This window comes from Parasteatoda tepidariorum, chromosome 1 (genome assembly GCF_982258835.1).
Source record: "Parasteatoda tepidariorum strain Cologne lab strain chromosome 1, Ptep-v5.0, whole genome shotgun sequence".
Classification (NCBI taxonomy): Eukaryota; Metazoa; Arthropoda; class Arachnida; order Araneae; family Theridiidae; genus Parasteatoda; species Parasteatoda tepidariorum.
The window spans coordinates 94,677,316-94,701,829 of NC_141755.1; the positions used below are offsets into that span (position 1 = coordinate 94,677,316).

General features: G+C 26.6%; 2 protein-coding genes across 2 annotated transcripts in view; one reads left to right on the top strand and one right to left on the bottom strand.

Moving 5' to 3' along the window:
* On the bottom strand, window positions 1-17,496 carry LOC107451688 (RNA-binding protein NOB1). The gene is made up of 8 exons (XM_016067857.3): window positions 17,282-17,496; window positions 15,193-15,325; window positions 12,776-12,909; window positions 7,770-7,829; window positions 5,904-6,263; window positions 4,783-4,880; window positions 2,698-2,839; window positions 1-273 (listed from the first exon to the last, which is right to left on the bottom strand). The coding sequence occupies exons 1-8, from the start codon at window positions 17,348-17,350 to the stop codon at window positions 7-9; spliced, it is 1,263 nt and encodes a 420-aa protein (XP_015923343.2). The 5' UTR covers window positions 17,351-17,496; the 3' UTR covers window positions 1-6.
* The window catches only part of uri (unconventional prefoldin RPB5 interactor), a 21,949-nt gene continuing 14,880 nt past the window's right edge, over window positions 17,446-24,514 (top strand). Inside the window, exons 1-3 of the mRNA XM_016067856.4 lie at window positions 17,446-17,647; window positions 20,853-20,887; window positions 22,089-22,167. Coding sequence (XP_015923342.1) covers window positions 17,603-17,647; window positions 20,853-20,887; window positions 22,089-22,167 — 159 coding nt within the window. The 5' untranslated portion in view covers window positions 17,446-17,602. The remainder of the gene's footprint in view (window positions 17,648-20,852; window positions 20,888-22,088; window positions 22,168-24,514) is intronic.

The following is a 24,514-nucleotide window of genomic DNA, read 5'->3' on the forward strand; positions in this document are numbered from 1 at the left end:
TTTAGATCATTTCTTCTTTTTATTTCCAGTTTTTTTCGCATTTGCGTTAGGATTTCTCTTATCAAAATGATGTCGGACATGAACTCCTAAATGTACAGCTCGACTGTAAACGTCATTTGTAGCAAAGGGAGACTTCTGAGCTTCGTAGTCGTCATGAAGGGCATTTGTCTTTTGCAGCCATTTTTTGGGCAATCTATTCTGTGGTGTAGGTTGATCTTCACAAGTCAGAGGATTGAATGCATGCTTTCCACCTTTAGGTGTTGGTAAAGAGTACTAAAAAAAGAAAAAAAAAAAGATTCTTCATTGTTAAAAATAAAAGTTCATGTCATAATGTATTAGGGTTCATACAGAGATCAGAAGAAGAAATCCAAAATTTTAAGGACAATTAATTTCAAAGAGTCCAAAATTTTAAGGACTTATCAAAAATGTAAAAACTCTTTGTAAGAGATAACTAGATAGCTTTTTTTTTTAAAATTAAAAAGCAGTTATTACAAGGAACTTGCAAAAATGTATATTTTGCATACTTTTTTCTAGCCCTTTTGAAATAAATTTTGACTTTGTCAAACCTCATCAAGAAAAATAAAGTTATCACTTTTACGCATAAATATACATTTTCCAGTTTCAAATATTTTAATAAATCTTGTTAAAGTACAGATGTTAAGGATTGACATAAAAACCTACCAATCTTATATTTTTAATTTTAAATACATAAGAAAATCTAAGCCATTTTATACACAAAAAAAAAAAAAAAAATCACAGTAAATTATTAATTAAGTTTGCTTGAAACATGTAAAATTAAAATTATTTGCTGTTATTTTCTTCTTCTAACTCTTGCAAAACAATATTTTTCTTCTTTTAAAATTTTTCTTAAACTATTAGATTTTGAGAGCTAAGTCATATTATTTAGTTTCCCTGCTTGGACAGCGAATTCATCAGCAGATTTAGTAAGTTCATCGATGCATTGCAATAATCTAAGGAGTTTCTAAGGAGACTTTTTTTAATTTCCAAGGAGTTCCTGAGGCCTATAAAAATTCCATCCCTTTCAAAAACACTTGACATCAAAAAGTGGCTAATTTTATTAACTAAAATGTCCATAATTCCAAATGTCCATAAATCCAAATTTTTGAAATTTAAATTTACAAATGCACTGAACCAAAATTTATTACTACATTTAATATTTATTCTTACTGAATCTACATTTGACATTTAAATTAAACATAAGCTACAATTTTTTTTTAAATTTAAGGAGGGTTTTAAAACTTAACATATTTGTTTGATTTGCAAAGTTTTAAAATTAAAGATTAAACAAGGTTTGTTTTGTAGTTAAGGTATTTCATAACTTTTCTCCATTCCATTCCATCCATTGTGAAACTGGATGGTGAGACTATTGAGGTGGCCTCCATCAGACTCACCAATAACTCTAGCGTTTATGTTGCAGAGCTCGTGGCAATTAAAAAGGCAATTTCATGGCTTTCTGACATGGATTATCCTAGGGCAACCATCTACTCCGATTCGCTGTCCTCGTTGCAGGAACTAAGCAATCCAAAGCCTATTTCGAAACTTGTGAAAGAGATAAAACTTCTTTGGCATGACAACATTGATTGCAATTGGGTCAAAGCCCATGTGGGCATTCAAGGCAACGAGGAGGCGGATCGGGCAGCAAAAGAAGCCACGAGTGACTGCAACATCTTAATTGAAGTCCCCAGTTTCAATGCCCAAATTAAAACCGTGGTCAAATCACACAATATGAGTCGCTGGAAGCGGGAGTGGCAGAGTTCTGGGAAGGGCAGGCAAACTTTTAAATTCTTCAAGGATCCAAAACTAAACAGACTGCAGGCAAATTTTTATTTTAACCAATTTTTAACGGGTCATGGAGTGTTCAGAGAACATCAAAATAGACTTTTAATAAAAACATTCAATGCAATTACTGTGGGGAACAACAGACAATCGATCATTTAATTTTTAATTGTTCCCAATTCCGGACACTTCGTGACAATATTTTTACCAATTTTAATCAACACCAATGTTTTGCCAGTTTGGCCCGCAGAAAAATTATCATCTCTATTATTAAACAAACACTGGAAGATGTACTCGGAGACAGGCAATAAGACCCGTAACCTGCGCTCCCTATTTCTTGGGTGTCTCAGGCATTTCATCGGCTTTTAACTTGTTTTACTTTATTCCATTTTTAATGTTTTTTCTTTGATGATTTTATGTAACTCATTATTTGCCATTCATCTTTTCTACTGGGGCTTGATTTTATGCTTTCATAGGTTTTTTTTTATCACTGTCAACTGTTTACAATTTCCTTTTATCGGTTTACCTGCATTTTTCCATTACGATGTAATCTCAGTAATTTTAACCTTTTTGTGTTCGATTTTATTACATTGTGATTTTATTGTGTTTGATTTTATTACTATGGTCTTTTGACTGTCTGTTTGCCCCTTTGGGTGCTTCTGTAACTTTTATTTCTATTTATTGTACAATTTCTGCTTGACGTAAACCCTACACAAATAGGGTGGGTAGTGTCACTATTCAAATATCTCTAAACTTTATGTCTTAAGAAGTTTAATTTAAATAATTCTTAAGAGCTTTTTCCATAAAAAGCAGAAACAACAAAATTATGAATTCTAATATTTTATAAATATAGCACAAATTAATAAGTCATGTTAATACATAAAGTAATTGCCAACTCACTCTTTTTCCTCTGATATTGATAGGTCTGCGAAAGTTTATATGAATCTTTTTTGTGCCATCATCATTCACAGTGACACCAACTCTTTTCAGGGTTTTATTTCCACAATTAGGGCAAAATTTTTTGCTATTATCATTTGTTGTTCTGTGAAAAAAAAGCAGATAATTTGATATTAAAACAATTTAAAAACAGATTATTAAATTACTACAATGGCACAATAAAAAACAGATTTAAACTTCTTTATGAGATACGACTTTATATAACTTTTAAAATAGCAAGTGTTTCTAAAAAATATATGCCTGAAGAAATACTTTTTTTAAATAAAAGAAGTTAAAATGAAAACTAATAAACAATTATGTTGCATAAATTTATTAAATGAATTTAAATATATTAAATATTATCATTTAAACTAATATACTGTAAAAATTATGTCTTTATGATTAAACATACAGTTCATAGATAAACCGAATAACTTATAATTAGGGCCCACGCTAAGCACTTGCCACCTTGCTAAATGCGATAAAATCGTAAATTAGGTGAAAAAAAATTTATTTTTGAGAAAGTATTCATGAATGACTTTCCGGCCAAAAAGAAAAATATATATTATTTTCGATCCTGAACCAAAAAAAAAAAATTATAAAATTAAAGAGAATTTGCTAAAAAAATCTTGTAAATTTTTAAAAATTCAATGGCAGTAATTTCAGTTAGACTAGCATAACTAATTTAAATTATATAAAGTCCAGAAAATGTAAACAAAAAGAGAGACTAAGTATGCAAGACAAATACAGATTGCAATGCTTGTTGCCCCATCACAAGATATCATGTGATGAAGTTTCTTCTTCAGATTGCATCATTTAAACAGATTTGTTCAGAGAAGCAAAATGCATATTATCTTCCAACTATTTTTACAGAAAATATGTTCTCTCCTGACAATAACACACTGTTGCCTAAGGTCTTTTCCTTATCCTTTTATTACTGCTTTAGTCTAAAAAGATATCAAAAATTAAACCCAAACTATTCCTATTTCTTTTCCTCAAAGACGATAAATCTACATCTACATTTTTCATTCCTTGCTTCTCTACTCTTCCTTAACTGCAAAATGACTTTTGACTTGAATTTGATTTTTATAAAATAATTGAATTTATAGTAAATTTTATGTGAAAAAAATCAATTATAAAAAAGTTAAGATTTGCCTTTGATTAAGAATTTTCAAATTTGGCTTATATTTGTGATATTTAGTTCATTCACTAGCTAATAATTTTGATAAGTTTCTAGCATGGACCCTGATAATTATTTGAAAAATAACAGAAAACTGGTCTGTCAACAGGAAAAAACAATACTAAAAAGAGATTTATAAGTGCCAGGAACACTCGGTTAAATAATGCAGTAAAACATATCCGTGAACGTAGGTTCTGTTATCCAATGTAAGGAAGTTCTGTTGCTTTTACAATCAATAAATCACAATAATCAACACTATCAATAAATATATTTTTTTCAACAAGTTAATATTACACCGAAATTTGAGGAACATATTGATACAGTAACTTCAAGTAATAAAAGCAACATGAAGTAATCATCATTTATAAATAATCTCAGAATGTGATAAAATAACTAAGAATGTCTTATCGCAGAGTTTAAAAATAACTAGTTTGTAAGAGGAATTTAAAACAGAGGATATTCAATGTATTTACATAGAATATGTTTTTAAATGATTATATTTATTGAAACTGAAATCACTTTAAAAAAATTACACTTAAAAAAAAGCCCCGATTCAACACAACAGAAAATTGATTAAATAATGAAATATATATTATATTTAATATATAATTATAAATAAACAACCTAACCTTATATGTAATTATAAATTTAATTTTATTAGAAAAATTATGTGTTTACTATGTACTTCGAAAAGAAATGAAATTTACAATAGAGATATTGATTAAATAAAAATTTTCAATTCTATTCACAATAAATAGTGAGGCATAAAAAATCAGCCCAATATTTTTGTCATTACTTTGTATTGAAAAGAAAATGATCAAAATAATTTTTTAAAGTGATCAATAAAAATAAAACAATAATATACTCACTTAAAGCAAGCATGACATCTTAAAATAAAAACTTTAGCTTGTTTAATTAACATGCCTTCTACTGATATTACTCTGAGACCCATCTGAATAAGCACATTCTGAAAAAAAAAAAAAAAAAAACATTATAAGACTAACTACTTTATAATTAATCTTTAGTTATTTTAAATAGAAAAAGTTTTTAATGATTAATAAATATTTATTTGAATGATAATTGTAATAACATACTCAAATCTTTTTAAAACTTAGTTTTGCTCATTCAAATAATACCAGAATATCTTCAAGTTCAATAAAGTGTGTGCAATATTATAAAGACAGTCTGGGCAAAATTGAAAGTTGCACAAACATTTATGAATCTTAAAGCAATACTATATAATCTAAAATTCTGTTGTAAAAGAAGCAACAACACACCATAAGTGAAAACAGGTTAAATGTAAATTAATTACTACATTAATATTTTATTCAAAGTCTATTTGTAAAATTTAATTTGTAATTTTTTTCTCCAGACATATTTGTTTATAAAATCAAATGTGAACAGAATGAATGTGACTTTAATAAAGGGTAGATACTTTATCCAGCTCATTTATTATTAAGCAAAATTGGAAGCTTCTCACGAAAACTAATAAAAATAAATTAAAATTATTTTTTCCAAAAATTTTAATTTTTATGGATCCTTTTTATAAATAATTCAAAATGTTGATAATAAAATAAATTATTTCAATAATATTTCATAATTTTAATAAAAAATAAGCTGTAATTTATTTTTAAATTTTGAACAACTAAAAAAAAGTCAGTATCAGTATAAAATAATATACACAATTGCTTGTAATTTTTTATAAATTAAAAATAAACTTTTTGGTTAATAATAAACTTTCCAAAGAAAATTTGATCAATTAAAACAAAAGTCAACCAAAATAATAAATTTAAAAAAAAAATTTCAGTTAAAAATTTTTCCTACTTTAGTTTTTTTTCCTATCTAGTGAGTAATTTCACTTTTAAAACATGTACACAAACACCTTTAGTCATTCAAAACAAAACAAAAAATGGGTACATAATAATATGGGCTTTACTACAGTGTTCAATATTAATACACAATAGTTCAATTCATTCAAATTATCTGTTACCTGAACAGAAAAATCGGTTGAAATACAAGCAACAACAGAAGGCGATTCTTCTAATGCAAGTGAATTCATCTTCTTTTGCACCTCAGCAATATTACTTGGAGTAATCCAACTATCAAGATCAGAATCTTCTTCATCTTCTCCTTCACTATAATCATCATCTGCCTCATTTGCACTTTCATAATCTGTATCACTTGATACCTCACTCTTTGCATTTTCATAAACATCTTCAGCACTATTAGAGTCTATGTCAGGGTTTTCTTTTGTGACTTTTTCCGATTCACTATTGCTATCAAAAACTCCAGACACGCTATCCCTAGTTGATTCAGTTTTTTCAGAATCAGATGATTCAGACAGAGATTTCTGAAATTAAAGGTAAAGATAAGCAACACACATTAAAGATAATACTATACAAAGTGTCTTTAAAAAGAATACCGCCAGCGAAAAAATTCAATTGAAGTGAAATTTTTATTAGAAATACTTGGGTAATTTGCAAAAAATATTTTTTTTCACTAACTAAACAAACAATAAAGCACTAGTTTATTTGTATATGTGTGATAAGTAATGTTTAGCAACTTTCTTTACTCCTAACTCATAATAATTCTTTTTAAATTTTACGAAGGGAAGAAATATATAAAACTAAATAATTGTGTTATCACTGTTTACAAAAAATGTAGGGCTTCAGGAGAACTAACACTTCGACTGAGAATTCTAATAATTTCTGCATCAGAAACATTATTCGTAGGTTAAGTTAACAATTTCATTAAAATCAGTTGAACAGATAAAGTTCATTATTACATGTGATAGAATCTTTACAGTCAATCCCTTTTGTTTGTTCCAGACATGGATACTGTACCAATTTGGTTGAAAAGCAATCTTTTATTTCTCTAAGCAAAACTTAAAAAAAAAAAAAGTTTTTTTTTTAATCTAGCTGTAGATATAATTTGATAATTGGAGTTTATTATTCATAAATAGTTTTTTTTTTTTAAACTTCATCTTAATAAGGAGAAGAAAAGAAACCTTTCAAATTGTAAGAGTTTATATGGCCAATGATCAATAAAATGACTCATATTATCCAAACGAAAACAGATGTTACAGCTTTAAGTCATCATATTACGATCACTTGAAAACTTCAAAAATATTTATCATAAATGCTAGAAAATTTTTTTAACAAAAAAAGGGCTATTTGTAAAATGTTATTCATAAAAAAAAAAAAAAAACATTGTGATTTTATGAATTCTGCCAGTTTCCTAATTACTTTTAGAGTGTAGCTTAATTTTAAAAAAATGGAATAATTTCTAGAAACTGTAAAATGTAAAAATTATAATGTTTTTGTTCTGTTTTTATAATCTGAAAAATAAAGTAAAATTTTTTAAAATATTTTTTTACTTTTTTCATAAAACATAAATTTGGACAACTGCAAAATCTAAATTGATACAAAATCAAGAGGAAAGTCAACTCAATATTCTTTTAAACTTTGTCTACAGTACAAAAGAAGTTTGTTAATTTGCTTTGAACTGTTTTATTCTCTCTTGGCTGCTATTACTCTTCTGATAAAACTGATGATCTGAAAACATTGTCTAAATTTGTCATCCCGAAAACATCAAAAAAGAAATTTTTCTCAGAAGGATGTATCTAAACTTCAGAGTATTTAATATTTACTTGAATACAATTAAACTCACTAAAGATTGAATTTCCTCTATAAAACAAGAGAAGCTCCAATATACCTAACATTGTAACAACAAAATATGTATTTACAATTTTTTTGTTAAATAAGCATTCTCTTTAAATCAATGTATAATCTATGTATAATATAATAGAAAGATCAAGAAACTAAATTAAAAAAGGGTTGTTATTAAAAACAATTACCTCTTTAGGATAATAAAATCCACATAGCTTAGAATCTATATGTCCCGGTTTTTCTGTTACCTAAAATAAAAGAAAAATATCTCTAAAAACAGTTGCAGTATTTTGAATTTAAAATAATACAAATCACCATAATGGGTACTGTCTCCAAAGACAAACATTAGAAATCTTAAACGATGCTTTTCAATAACCAATACATACAACAACTAAAGTGTGTACATAAAAAAACAATTATTACAATTGCAATGGCATAGCCACTAAATTTTTAAAATAAAAATTATGGAAATTTTATGTCATGTTCGCAAGCCATGTTTCTATAAAAGCTAATTTTTCAAGTGGAATAGAGAGCTTTCAAAAGACAATTTTCAAACCAGGCTTTTGCAAAAACTAAAAATATTTTATTCATTTTGATACAAATGGTTAAAATATTTTTAATTCAGTTAATACTAGGGTTTCGCACTCAAAATATATTTTTTTTAATCCCTTGTTAAGAAAATAAGGGGACAAGTGACAACAGAATAGATGAGGTAAAAAAGAAAATAGGTTATTTTTTTATCAAATTGTTTATAGGCAGAATAATGATGCGCTGAATAGTTTGTTTTGAATGCTCATTTTTAAATAAAAATTCTGTGAGTATACTTATAACTAATATATAGATTTCATAGTTTAGATTCAAAGTAAAAGCAAAATTTTTTCTTTCTAATTTGCACAAGCAAAACTATCTTAAAATATTTTTATACAAACAATAGATTTGCATAACATACACCAAAACGCTGATTCTGCTTGCAAAACATTTTATTGTATTACTCACTACAATAAAACATATAAGCTACTAACTAATTTTACATCTTCTAAAAACTGCTAAATTTATTATTAATACTAAATTAAAAAATATATATGATGGTATGTACAATACTCAATATAAAGTTTTATAAAAATTGAAATATTTTTTCTTCTTCCAAAAATTAAAAAAAAAAAAAATTTCTTTCAAAAATCAGTGATATCTGAACGAATTTCGTCAAAATTAGGTGCTGACCAAAGGATTGATACTAATTATAAAAGTCAATAAAGTGCTTGCAAAAAGTCTTTTGATTAAAATTTTATATTTGCAGAAAGTTATCTAAGTCTGACAAACAGCATGCTTTCAAAATAAATTTTATTCTTCATATATTTTTTTTTTTTTGTTAATCTAGATTAAACTTTTATTATCAACAAAAAATAAAATAAACCACAAAAATATTTTTGATTTAAAGCAAAAATTTTTTCCTTACAAAAACCAGGAATTTAAGTTTGACAACCTAGTCAAGAAACAATTTATTTATGTCTAGACTCCACCCACTCTGAAAAGAATTTACAATTAAAATGTATAGATTAATTGATTATTAAAATTAAAAAAAAAAAAAAACAACACTAAAATAGTTCAAGGTATTGACTTAATTTCAGAAACTTTTTCAACAAAACTTCTGACTACATTTTTGTCACACAACAATTATCCCCCATAAAAGTTCATGTAGCAAAATGAACTTTTTCAGTTGTAAGTAACTTACTGTCAACATATTTTTAACAGAATCTGCGAATTTTTTGTACTTTCATTTAATACTGCACTGATGAGCAGAAATAAAAACATGTTCTGAGAGTTTTTAAATGATCTGCTATTTTTCTCTAAGGAATTTGGCTTACAAGTTAATGGCTCAGAAACAAAATATATGATAAATATAAGAAAAAAAACTAAAATATTAATCATTTTTTCTGTGAGGAGACTTAATATGAAAGAATAAAGGAATTTAATATTTCTCATGAAATATTTTCAGTTGAAACAGAAATTTTTAATGGGTCTTTACAATTACTCCTTATAGGAGAAAATTAGGAAATTTTGTAACCCACCAGCTGTAGCACTTTTAACCAGGGTTTGAAAAAACCCGGGGATTTTTGAAAAAACCCAACCCACCTGGGTTTTATTGAAAAAACCCGGGGAAAATTGGGTTTTATTTGAAAAAACCCGGGGAAAATTGGGTTTTTTCATTTAGTGCTCATAAATTTTACTGTGAAAATATATTTTTTTTTTATTAAATACTGTTTTATAAGTAAACACTAAAATTTCATCTAACTTTTACCTGTAATAAAATTAAACTGGAGTAAATATTTAATGGTCTTCCATGTTTTTATAATACGATTAATAGAAAGTGAAATTAAAATTACGTATAATTATAAAGAGTATCACTTACTTGTCCCTTTTTTCAAATATTTAGATAAATACATGCATTTTTAGATACATTTTAACTTTATAGTTTCAAAAAACAAATTAATCTTAAAATTATAAAAAAACATATAGAAAAAGTTATATCTCTTTTTTTAAAAATCATAAAATAAAACTTTGAATTTGTTTATTGTTGTTTAATGTATCACTTAAAAGAAATTTTTTTTGTTTGCTTTCAATATTTTTAGGCACGATTAAAAGAAACAAAATAAATTGTATTCAAATGAAATCTTAAAAATAATATTTAAAAAATCTTAAAAGTAATATTTTAATTTTTAACTGTTTTTTAATGGTGATAAACTTTCTCCAAATAGCTAAAAATTGTCAGCAGATGTTAAGAGTTAACTTTAAAAAAAGGTCCATTTTTTCCTTTATTATTATTATCATACAACAGATTCAAAGTGTCTACATTTCTCACTTAGATGGTGATACACTTTTACGAGTTTTGTAGCTTTATCTATTCCTAATCTATTTCGAAGTTTACTCTGCACCAAACCGAAAGTGTCTTTCGACAGAGACAGAGGATGCTGGTGCTGAGGGCAGAGCAAAAAGAATTGACAGAAATTTTGTGGAAGATAGGAATTTTATTAATTTATTTACTTATTTATTTATTTTTTTTTTGCCATAATTTTCCACTATTTTTCGATGAAAACTGCTGAATAACAGAGTCAAGCATCATTGATTTTGGAAAGTATTCAGGATCGGAAATTTTGAATGCCATAACACGTGGCGGAAATTCTGGATGATGCTTAGAAAGACAGTTTTCTGCTAAAAATCATCATTTAAAAATTTTCCCCTTGTTTCGGGATCCAGGATGCATATGCTAATAAATGATGTGGCTGAACAGCCTGATTGAATCTTTTTACAAAATGTTTATGGGGTTCTAATTCATCACACGATAGTAAGCTAATTCATATTTCAACAGCTTCTGAAATTGAAATGTTTTCTGATTGAAGCTTTTTTAAAGCTTCAGAAACAATTGATATCTGTTTTTCCCAATTGATAGTTTATTGGTAAAGCCCAACATTATTTAACATTTTTAACATATTATTATTAGATTTATTTTGATGTTCAAGAACAATCTCTTCATATTTATGGTAAATATTGGCAAAAGTTTTTACACGCTTACAATATGAATTCCACCTAGTATCATTGGGTCATCAAGCAGTTTTATTTGTGAAAAAAACCACCAAGTGGGTTTTTTCAAAGTGGGCCCATTGGGGAACCCTGGTTATATGTATTTTATATTAAGTTTAAATAACACAGTATCACTAATACATATTTGAATCTTTTTTATTGTTAAGTACATTACGTGTCATAATTTTTTAATTCAAGAATTATAAAATATAAATGCAGTAATATAAAAGGAACAATTTTATTAATCTTTTTGTTTTCACACACATTTATTTACTACTATATTTATTAAACATATGGATATTACCTATTATAAAATTATAATCTGTAAATATTTTTAATCAGTAAAAACTAAAATTTCATCTGACTTGAGTTAAATAAAAAACTGAAATAAATATTTCATGGTCTTACATGTTTAGATAATAAGATTAATAGAAAGTGAAATTAAAACTTATGTATAATTATAAAGAGTATCAGTTACTTGTCCCATTTGTTTTCAAATAATTAACCCTAGGAAAATGATTTCATTTTTAGATAAATAATTTTAAAAAGTTCTCTTACAGAAAGTTTTAGCTTTTTTTTTTTATAGCCAGAAAATAAAACTGTTTAAATTTGTTAATGTATCACTTGGTAAAAAAAAGAAAAAAATTGTTTCTTTTCAATTTTTTTAAACATATGAATTAATATTAATAACCTTTTTATTAATATATAAAGCATGCAACTATATTTGAAAAATTGATCTTTTCAGACTATATTATTTAAATTTTTATTTGATTTAATATCATTAAAATATTACTTTTTGAAAAAACCCACTTGTAGTTTTCAATAGTACACCTACTATAAAATTATATGAAGATTCAAGTTTCTTTTACTTTATTAATATTAAAAACTTAATCATATAAATCATGGAACTCTATTTGACAAATTTATGCTGCACAATAAATTATATAAAAGTAAATGCAAAACAATAAGTTTTAGTAAAAATATATTTTTTTTTGAAAAAACCCACTTATTGTTCCAAGTGGGTTTTTTCAAGGTGGGCCCACCCAATAAAACCCGGGCGGGTTTTTTCAAAGTGGGCCCACTTGGCGAACCCTGCTTTTAACAGATTGAATATAGTTGTTGATATTAAAAATGTAAGGTATTTCTTTAGAAGGATTTCAAAAAATACGTTTCATTTCTTAAAAAAAAAAGAAAAATTTTAAGAAACAAGTGGGTATTAAAGTAATTTTCAGAATATTATAGGTAAAATATTCATAATAAAATATACACCGGGTGCATTTTAGTTTCATTTCTTAAAAAAAAAGAAAAAATTTAAGAAACAAGTGGGTATTAAAGTAATTTTCAGAATATTACAGGTAAAATATTCATAATAAAATTCATTTTAGAAGAAAAAAGAGACTACCAGGTGGCAATGGGCAGACAATTTTTCAACTGCCATTTGCCAGATTTAGCTACTCTGAGGTTACTTTATAATTCCTCATTTTGAAAAGGGCAGTTTTTCAGATTTATAAAAATCATAAAAGCAACAATTAGACCAAAAAAAAAAAAAAAACTTAAATCTATGGTAATTTTCAAATTTAAAAAATGACTAAAGAGGAAAAAAAAATCTTATTACTTGACAAGTAGGTTCTTTGTTCAGATGATCCACTCCGACATATTCTTTCTCAAGCTGGTAAGTCAAGGCAATAATTTTAAGATCAATAGCAGATAAATTTGAATAATCCCCAGTTTTCTTAGAAAACTCAGAAACTGCAATGAGATAAAAAGAATTTCTTTAGGATACACAGCTTAAGTTTTTTTTTTTTTAGCAAATATTATAATATAATACAATGCTTTCATTCTATTTGATTATCATACACTGATAATTTATACATTGCAATATACTCTTAAATATCTTAGCATTAATTCTAGAACAAAATGTGACATTATACAGGTAACAGTAAATGTAATTTTTAAGTATCTTCTATAAATATTTTGTCCACAGAAGAAGATTATGTACCCATTGAGATATTGCTCAATAATAATTCTGTTGCCATGATATTCTGTCCATAAAAAATTAGCATGCAATATTCATCATCATCAGCATTGGTACGACAGCCCTTTGTGAGTCTGGGCCTTTCTCAGATGCTTTTCCCATTCTGCCCTTCTCCCAGCAATTGATTTTCACACATGCAATATTATATTTGCAAAATTATATTTTGTCCCAATATTCCGACAATGCATCAGACTTTTCTATTTTTTGTGTGAAGATAAATTATAATTAGCTTTGATAACAATACAGGAGTGAATAATCAACAAACAAAAGTTTAAATAGCTTTATTTTAACATACAGAAAAAAAACGCAACTACTTCTGCATAAAACTATTGTCAGATTTTTTATTTCAACCCCCCTTGAACAGAATGAGTTCCACACACTTCTGAGGCGAGACAATGATGTATTATTAACAAGTCATTTGTTGTCAAATGTTTTGTTTTAGTACTATGTTGTTTTGTCTAATTTATACACAATAATTTTTATGATTATGATGATTAAAAATTTGCCAAAAGAAGGAGACTAATACTATCACCATGAAAGAAAGGAAAGATCTTTGAAACCCTTCTAGGTGGAATTTAAAAAATTTAAGAAAAAGAGAACAAATACAGAAATTTAAGGGTATTGTATGAATAAAATTTGCTAAGTTAAACAGAATGAGTAATATTCATTATTATGTATTTGTAGTTTAGATACGACCAGCCCAACTTACAAATTTTCAAACATAATCCAATTGATTGTAGAACTAAAAGGAGCCGAAAATTTCAATGGTTAAACAACATAAATACCATGAGGGCACTGAACCGGCTAGATCTAGCTATAAAACGAACGGCATGGATAAATGACCAAGGCCCACTCCAGCTTGTTGTGCTAATATTGACATAAAAATTACTTTTCTGCATGAGTATAAATATTACTAAAACATATCAGAGAAGACATGTTTTAAATAAATAAAGCATAAACATATGGTGTTTAGCAGAACATCCAAAAAACTTGTTATTTACAGTTGTTGTGTGAACCATTATCACCACTAATATCAGAAGTTTAATGCATTACTTTAAATGCTTAAGAACATAAAAAATAAAATTGCTTCTTTTTTATCCAGTTTTATTAAATTAAGAATTAATAAAATTTAATCTATTAATTGAAAATATAAAAAAAAGTCAATAATTGAAAAAAAATACATAATAGATTTAGAGTTGTGAATTTTATGAAAGGATCATTTATATAATTTGTGAAGGGTTATTTTTTCAATCTTGTTTTTTCGGCAACAAAATTTTGAAGGGGCCTTAAATAGACCAATATTTTTTTAGATAGACTAGATCTCTAATAACCAATTAAAATCTAAATTCCTCTCCATTATTGGTACAAAAGTAAATCTATACAAAACCGTAATCAGACCAATTATTCTATATGGTAGCGAGACCTGGGCAATTAATAAAACAGGGGAAAATAGACTACTCATTTTTGAGAGAAAGATCCTTCGGTCAATTTTTGGAGCAGTTAAGGAAAATATTTGGAGAAATTTATATAATCATGAGATATATATTAAATATAGATAACCTAATATATTGAGGGTTTTTAAGGCCTACAGGATCAGATGGCTGGGGCACGTTTTTCGCGTGAAGATTTGGACTTAGTTAAAAAATTTACTTTTTCGAAAATTGAAGGAACTAGAAGATGGTTGGACAGTGTTGAGAAGGACTTAAAATTGTTGGGAATAAACAGGGGAAAAATCTAGCTCAAAGTCACCCTGCCTGGAGGCAGCTAATAGAGAAAGCCTTGGCCTGCACTAGGCTGTAGTGCTGACAAAGAAGAAGACCTCTAATATTTAATACATGCATAAATATTTTATCCCAAGGACCTTGACGAATGTTATTCTTGGGCATAATAAGGGTCATTAATTTTAAAATAAAAAATACTAAGCATAGAATACTAGATATTAATAACAATACAAGCAATATTAACAAAAAGCAATTAAAGATAATCTATAAAATTACCATATTTTATGGACTCAGTTGATGGCTCCTTCATCAAAAGCTTGTAAGGTAGAAACTGAAGTCTTTCTCGAGTTGCTTTATCTTTTATTTCTTTCACAACTCCATCAACAGTATAAATCTGGTCAGCATACTCCTAAACAATACAACAATCATTAAAAAAATAGTACTATAATTCACAAAAAAAAAAAAAATCAGAAAGTTTAAACTTTTAAGATTTTATTTAATCTACAGTATCTACATATAAAAATAATTTGAAAAGCTAAAAAAAAACTGTCATTATTTCAAAAACATTTCATATTTTCAACGAAAAGGGAGTTATAACCTATTTTTAAATTGAACAAATCATAAAAAATATTGTAATAAAATATACATCATCTTTGTGAAAGGCAAAATACACTATTTGAAATATTTTACAAAGTTATGTAACTTCAGTATTAAAACATACTATATATATTTATACATATTTTTATTCAAACTTTGGGGCTATCCATATACGGATTACTAATCGTAGTTCTGTACAAGATTAAAATGAATCCCGTGTTTATGGATACAAAAATGAACATATTTTAACATTGGGAACTGCTCACTTGTATTGTAGGAATAAAATATATATATATATTTACCAGCCCAGATGCAAGTATTAGATTACCCTTTGAGTTAGCCTCATTCAGTGATATTTTTTCTTAGTTTAACGACTAATGTTATTTTCAGTAACTTAATAAGAACTTATGAATTTTTTTTAAACATAAGTACTGACACTGAAATCTTCACATAGAAATATCTAAATCACAAACAACTATGCCAGCTAGATCAGCAGTTCGAAAATGGCTTTCCGTGTACTCCTAGGCTTCTGTGGAGAGGTCACAGGTTTCTGAAGGCAAGTGAGAATTTGTTTTTTTAAATGCTAATGATTTTTTGAAGCTTGTATCCAACCAATAATACATTTATTTACTTATTAGTAGGGTTGTTGTAAAATACATATTTTTTTCCAATAACAATATAATTAATAAATTAATAAAAGAAAATGCATTTACAATGATTGCATCTGCATTTCTCATTTAACTTTGAATTTCATAGTAAAAATTCAAATTCACGGAAATACAGAATTATTTCTCTCTGATCACCATTCTTACAGTTTATAAGTTCTTTTTCAAAAGCCATAATTTAACAAATTTTATAAATTTGTATTTTATATTGCAACAACTGGCAGATTTAACTCATACAGAAAAAGCGTGGTCGCTGCAAACTTGCAAATTCTACTGCCTAACATAAAACATAGTTATAAAGATTTATTGAAGAAACAATGTAACATTTCATTTATATAATATTAAACGCTCCTGAATTGATAATATATTTTTAGCACAATCCACCAAAAACACCTTTGATTATTCAGGATTCCCTAAATGAAAAATTAGGAACTGCTGTTCTAGATCATGGGCCAAAAAAGAAGAAAAACAAAAAACAAAATATCTACTTGTTTAGCATTATCAAACTTTTCCTTGATTTTAGATTTATCTTGATAAACCATGTCATATTTTAAATAAGATTTAGAAAACTGACTAAATAATTATTAATATATACCTTATGTTAATATGTAAATTTCCCTGGGAACAAAAGTAAAAATTATATAAAAATAATGAGCTAGTTATGAACTAGAACACAAAATATACTCCTAGTCTAAACAAAATTAAGTGCAATATGAGTCATCCTTTTAGTTGCTTCCCTTCTTTGATAATTTTTTTAGTTTCTCTGCCTGGATATTACAAAGACTTATTGAGCCACATATCACGAAACGGAAATCTTCTACAAAGTTTATGTTGTAATGTGTACTTAAAATACATGTATGGCAAAGCAAATGAGAGTTAAAGTATCGATAGTAATAATAGTCAGTCGTACCAAACGTAGCTTGTACTATCATAGTATAAAATAGTATATAATTTCCCTTCAATAATAATGCGTGCAAACAATAAAAAGAGCCGTGATACATATATCAAAAGCATGATATATAGTTTTGAAATTTAGACCCTGGAATCATTATTGTCATTAAACTACCAATGCCTGAACTTTATAAAATTACTATTATACTCACATGAACGGGGCAATTTCTTATAAAACCACCAGAATCAACAACCAAATGTTTTATCCGTTTAGTATCCATTGTACAAAGATGTGACCAAAGAATTCAACACACCACGATTTCTACAAGACAGAAATGTACACAAATAATCAAAATCAATTAAACAATATGCAATCATTCATCAATACGTTATGGTTATAGGGAAAAAGGTCGTTCAGTCTTGTAATATTTTTCAAAATGAAGATTGGCAACAAAAAAGTGTTTGTTTTCATTTCGGCAAATTTCTGCTCATTAATAAGTTTTTATTTGTTTCCATTTAATTAATATGTCATTATGGATCCTTCTCAAGTAGAAAGGCTTAAACAAAGTCACCAAGAGGTGTTTTTTTTTAATTCTACTTTTTTCTTTTCTATTTAAATTATTCGAGCTTTCGTAAGAAAATATTCTTTCTGTTACTCTCAGTTATTCCCCCTAAACAGAGTCAGTGAAAGAAAATAGTTTATAAAAAGCATTTTAAAAACATGCAAAAATTATAAATTTGTAATATCGCCTAATGACAAATCACATTATTAATTTATTTAATTCAAATTTGTAAATTGGATTCGTAATATATTCAATTTAGCTATATATTTATATATTTTTTCATTTGCGCATTAGTAAATGAATAAGGTAGATTAAATTTTTAATTTGCGTTTTTCACTTTCCTATTAAAATATAAAAGTGATTGTTGAATCTATATTGTTTTTTATATAAAAACATTACACTTTCGAAAGTTATTCGTGTTTAATTTAATATACTCTTACATTTGTTTGAGCGACGTATAACAGTCTAATTCAAAATGTAATTTTCATATAATAGAGTATTAGGGGGCATTTCCGTATCGTGATCTGTCGCGCCAACTACAATAGCTAAAACGCCAAATGGATTTTAAACTTGCAAATTTTTTTAAACAAAATATCTAGTGATTTGCTTGGGAGTGGTTATGAGTTATAGACTTAGAGTTGGTACTTTTCCATTTCGCCGCCGCAATGAAATTCAGTTATTTTTTTATTTCTTGAATTTTTTTTTTTAAATGGACATCACCAAAAATAAAAAAAGTTTAATATACATTAACCTAGCAACTTTTCGATACTTCATCAGAGGTCTGTCCAGGCAGAATTTACTACCGTTTAGCGGTATCTTCACAAATTCAATTTTAGGAAAAACGGTAGTTTCACAAATTCAACTTTAGGAAAAACGGTAGTTTCACAAAATACTTTTTCTTAAAATTTTATTTTTGTATCCCTTAAGAAACGATAAATCTATATTTTGACCATGTTTTTGTGTCGATTTTTTAATATAATTTTTAATTTTTCACAAATTATGTCTAAATTTTCACAACATAGGTACCTCTCAGAAAAACCTAGACAGACCCCTGTTCATAGATACTTCAAGAATTGCAATATATTTTAAAATGTTAATTCTACGATGTAATCAGGAAGTTAACTATCTGTGATTAGAGGGGGATAAATCCATACATTCATGCATATTATTACCACCAAGGGTTATTTGTAAAATATTTTAAAGAATATGTGTAGTGACTTGCCTGGAGATGAGTACAGGCTATATATTTTGAGTTTGCCCCTTCTGTAATGTTTATTTAGTTTCTCATGTGTCTTTTCCCAGCTGTTTATAAATTGTGGCAACTATTTTAATGTAAGGACTGTAAATATTTCCGTATCAGCACTTACTCCAAAAGATCACCAAATTTCACAGCTCCGGACATGGACCCAGTGAAAACTATAAAAATCTTTCCAGAAAGGGACCTACTTGAAACATATAACAAGTAATCATCCCAGGACGAACCTCAAAGTTTTTTTTAAAAAAAATTTTCAAATTTAAAATTCCTTTGGTGCCTTTGTAATTTTAGTTTTTGCAAAAAGACATCAATATGGATATATCCCTATGTACTGTTAAAATCTACATGATTAGATCATTAATTTTTTTTAATGTCCTATTTTTGAACTATAATGCACTTCATTTTTAAACAGACACTTTCCCTCGCATGTTGACATAATGTCTCTGAGTTCATTATATATTTGAAAACCATTATATTGATATAATTAAAATGAATGATTCTACTAATAAAAATGTTTATTTTGTACTATAACATTTTTACCAGCTTCAGATCGATGGGTACCAGCTTGTCTGGAAAGCAAAGGTGGCCTGACTAAGGTTCCACAAAAAATTGTGGAACCTTAGTTTCCATGGGGGGCTGTCGCGGGAATGCTTTGCTTTTATAACAATTTTATGTGTGTTAGTTTCTATGTGGTGACTGACTTTTTATTTTTTCGAAAGTCTGACTTTATAATATTCCCAATTATATTCTCTTAATATTTTTTTATAATGAAATATTTTTTTGTAAAATTAATTTTTCCATCCATATGAGTTAAATTTATATAGTAAATTTAAAGTTGCATTTTATTTCTTATGAGGTGATGAAAGATTTTTTATTCAAATTATTAATAAAGTTTTGCGAAAGAGTTATTGTAAAAGAGCTAACTATAAGTAGCACATAATGCAATTAACTCATAGAAATTCACTATTTATGTACTACATGTCATATAGCCAGGGAAGAAAGGTGGTTCACCTATTTTTGTGATTAAACATTTATTGTTAGGCCATTTAAATAGTGGTATAAGAAGAAATTTTTCAGTGAAGCTTCACAAGCTTTAATAGCCATGTGTAAAATTGTCAATTTGCTTACTTAGTGATAAAAATATAAAAGTATTTCCTTATAGATCAGCATGTTCAGTTATAATTTGATTTGTGTTCGTGAAACTTTTTTTTCCCATGTTGTTCTAAAGATAAACTATTTGGGAGAATTTTTTTTGAAAAATAATTGGAAAAAAAAGTTGGTTATGAACCCACCCAGTTTGAGTCGTCTCTCTTGTGCTTTTGTTTATCTGTAAACAATGATTATCACTCATTGATCTTTGTTTCTTTTAATTTCAAGCGTTTTTGCATATCATATCAAAAAAATTTCCTTTTAAACATTAACAATTAATTTTTATGAACCTTGTTGCAGAAACCTCTGTGAAAGTTTTAAATATTATTAACTTGATTATTATTTACTTTAAAACTTAAGTGTGACCTAAATTATTTGTATTCAGATGTTGCTCATGGTTGGTTTGCAAGTTTTAAAAAGCTAGAGTGTCTAATACAAACTGAATGCACTACTTGAAGATAGTTCTTAAAATTAGTTCATTGAAACTTATTTAGAGAAGATGAAAGACAAATTTTTAATACAAGAGAGATCTCATTCTTGAAAAATTTTAACTTAATTTTGTCTGCATTTTTCTAATGTATGGTATCTTTTTGTTTGCTAACCAAAAAAAATTTTTGATGCTCATTACATAGTTCTCATCAAATCCCACTTCTAATTTTATGAATTGTATCAATAACTGTATTTTTCAAATTATTTTCTGTAATAAGAATAAGAATAGACTTCTTTATTAATTAGCTGTTTCGGTCTATCTCACCTTTGTATTTTATTTTGCTTCTAAACTTATATTTGTTTTAATTTTGTTTTTCTAAATTTCAGAGTCTTCAATTATGTGAGGAAAAAATAAAACAATGGTAATTTATTTCAATTTATATAATAAACATTTTATAATATCTTTTTTTTAAGCATCTTTTAAATTTTTTATATTTAAAAAAAATTTATAAGTGCTTTTTATTTAATAACTTTTTTTAAATATGATTAAAGTAATAAAAACATATTTCGTAAATTAAATGTTAAATCTGTTCTGTCTGAAAGTTCTGTCCGTGGATAACAATGCAGAAATTTGGAGAGATTAGTACTAAATCAGGCATTATCCATGTCATCTGACTGGGGTCAAAATTGCGTAGCATTCTTACTGTGGTCCCTAGAAGATAAGAGCCCTGAAAAACTGGACTTCAAAGTTTAAGACTTGCATTTAAAAAAATCTTTTTTAGACAGATATTAACCAAATGACATTTTTATCTTCTCTTTATTTAAAGTGAATGTTTACCATTATATTCATCTTTATAAAAGTTATAATGTATATGTTACTGCAAATTTGAGTGGATTGAATTATCTTCTGTATGATAATTTCTAATATGAAGCTAATTATCAAATGTGGTAACATTTTCTGATGCTTTTTTCAAGCATGAGAAAACCTATTCATATTTGAATAGTAAATATATATTAATCATTTTTATGTTATTCAAAAGCTTTTTTAAAATTATAATCATAAAATTGGTAAATTTTGTCGTATAAGGATAAACTTTTATTATCAGTAATTGAAACTAAAATTTCATCACAGAATTTTCTTGCCTTTTCTGATAATATCAATAGAATTTTTTTTTTTAAATGTATGTTTTATGTTAGTCTTGCTGTCAATTTTTATGTGGAGAGAGGATATAATGTATTTTAAATCTTTATTATACTAAGGCACTGTGTTGAGAAAAAGTTAGTATGAATTAATTATGATTTTTTTTTTTAAACTGAAGTATACCATATTAAGCAGGATATTAAAAGGTCTTCTGAAATATTCAATATTATTGTTTATTGTATTATTTTTGCTGTTAAATTGTTGTATTAAATATGATAATTATAGCACATGCTTAATAAAAATATGCATTGATTGATTGCATACTAAGGAGTAACTTTTCTGTGGCACTTTTAAATTATTTCTTCTACATTTCTGTATTTCATATCTTTGAATAAATATTCCAACTATAAAATATTGATTCTAATCTTTATACTTACAAAACTAAATATGTTAATGTTTTTTTTCTTCTTTCTATTAACAAGGGAAAAATTCAAAAGTGACTATCAGGTTTTGAAACAGCAACTGCAATCGTTGCCCAATGAAGTGTCTTATGACATCACAGTGAGTAAATATATTTTTTTCAAATACTTCAGTTACATAGTTTTTATATATTATTTGAATATATAGTATCTTTCATTCATTCTATTGAATTTCATTCTTGAGTATTTACTTTTATCAGAACAATAAATTTCTACTAGAAACTGTAAATTTCTGAAATGAAATAAAATTGTATCATTTTCTAAGTGTATCTTATTGTATATTTATTCGTTTTACTCATACGTATAGACAGCATTGTTAAAATCATGCTGCTGGTCATAAAATTGTGAAGTGTTAACCTCCGTGACCTCCTGGTACATAACATGCTGTTGTGGAAATGGTTTATTTTTTTTTATTAACATGTGTGATTTTTCTAAAATATCACTATATGGCTACTGAATGCTATTACACAATCTGGTCAAAATTAAATTTAATACTTTAATGGGTGTTTCATTTTTTAAGCTTAATGTATAAAATTATACAAAAGAATACTGCTCTAAGAGCTTTTTGACTATGACTTGTTTGAGATAGAATTTTTGAGGGGTGATTAAAAATGATTAAACATAATTATTACTGTAATCTTGAACTAAATTGTTACTTTAATCTTAAAACCTATTTTTAAAGACTTAGAAAATTTTTACTTCTGGTTAGTAGCTGAATCAAATTGTCACTTATGTTTGACTTTAGAACTTATTTTTTAAAAAAATATATATATTCATATCGCTTTTTTATTCATTTATTTTGTGATGAGAAAATTATTTTCAAAACATTGCTATTTCTATATTGTTAAACAATTAAATATCCAAAACTTGTTTTATTTTTGTGTGAATATAAAATTTTTTATTCTAAAGAATTATAAATTTTGGAATTTTAATGTCAAATGCTTTTTTAAGTTAAAAGTTTTTTCATATAAAAGAACTATCTACTTGACAAATATGAATATGTATTAATGAAAATTTATTTGAAATTTTGTTCCCATTTCTCCCCATCCAATCTAAAACTGCATTGTACAATACGTTGAGCAAAGTTAATAGTCTTATAAGTGTGTCTGAAAGTAATGGTTTTCTTTGTGAACTTTTACAAGTCTTAAAATTACATTATATCCATCATCGTTATTATTATTATTTTAATCAAAATAAAAAGCAGTATTGGAAAGGAATGAAAGAAAGAAGTATATTTTTATTCAAATTCATTTCGGTTTAGTGGGCTTTTTTAGATAGGAAAAGGTAAGTATTTTTTTATTGATATTTTCAATCTGTTACAATTTTTCTAAAATATCCTTAAATTTTTTAATGTTTTTAAATTTTTTACTCACATTTAATGAAGTCTAGATGTTTAATTAAGAAATGTGTTTAGTAAAATTACAATGTAAAGGAAATATTTTTAGAATATTAAAAAATTATGAATCTTAATAATAAATTTTTGTTAAATTAAATATAAATTTTGCAACCCTCAAAATATTTAAAATACGCTTGTTATCTCAGAATTTTGATGTCTTTTTAAAACTTTTTATTTTGTTTTTTATTTGCTAATTAATTTTAGAATAAATTTTCAATTCTTGCCTAAAATAGAATTATTTTACCTTTATCTCTTATGTTTTTTATAATTTTTTAATTGAACATATGAAAATTGTTCAAATTTATTTTTAATAAATTTTGTCTTGTTTATTTCATTTTTATAAGAAATGTTAATCATTAACTAATGTTATCAATGCAATTATACTTTACTTTCTAATTCCCCCTATTCTTAGACCCTATTTGGTGATCAAGTTTTGTGAGTTTTCTCATTTTTTTCCTCATGGTTGGTTGGTTGGTGTCGTATCCTCTATTGCAGGGCTGTCCAACTGGAGGCCCGCGGGCTGCATGCGGCCCTCCAACACATAGTGTGCGGCCGCCAACTTTTTATTATGGCTGATCGGCCTTAGTTTTCCCATTAAAATGTAAGCAAACTGTTTCATAGTCCTCCTGTTCCATTGTTTTATAATTAATAATTCAACTAATAATTGTTATTGTATATGAGGTAAGAGGTTATTGATCAACTTTTTCAAACTGCGGCCCGCCAGGTGATCACTGACCGGAATTCTGGCCCGTGGGCTCTTTGCAGTTGGACAGCCCTGCTCTATTGAATCATATCTCATGGTGTGCTTGAATAGTCTTTGCTATCTCTATGGCATTATGTGAATATAAATCTTCTTCTGCATTTTTTCCCCATGTTTTATGAAATAAGAAAATTTATGCTGGATATTTGGAGAAACTTAAATATTGCTATCTAGACAAGCTGGGTATTGCAAGCAATTTATGAATTTATTATAAATTTTTATTGAATTAAATGAAACTAATCTTAAGAAAATAGGGTGGAAAGTTGAGAAATT

What these genes read in the sequence shown, in the direction of transcription:
- LOC107451688 (XM_016067857.3), bottom strand. Translation starts at nt 17,350, where the DNA reads ATGGATACTAAACGGATAAAACATTTGGTTGTTGATTCTGGTGGTTTT. An exon ending in ACAAAGAACCTACTTGTCAA is followed by an intron (nt 7,830 to 12,775) that starts GTAATAAGATTT and finishes CTTTTATTTTAG; the next exon opens with GTAACAGAAAAACCGGGACA. An exon ending in GATTTTATTATCCTAAAGAG is followed by an intron (nt 6,264 to 7,769) that starts GTAATTGTTTTT and finishes CTTTAATTTCAG; the next exon opens with AAATCTCTGTCTGAATCATC.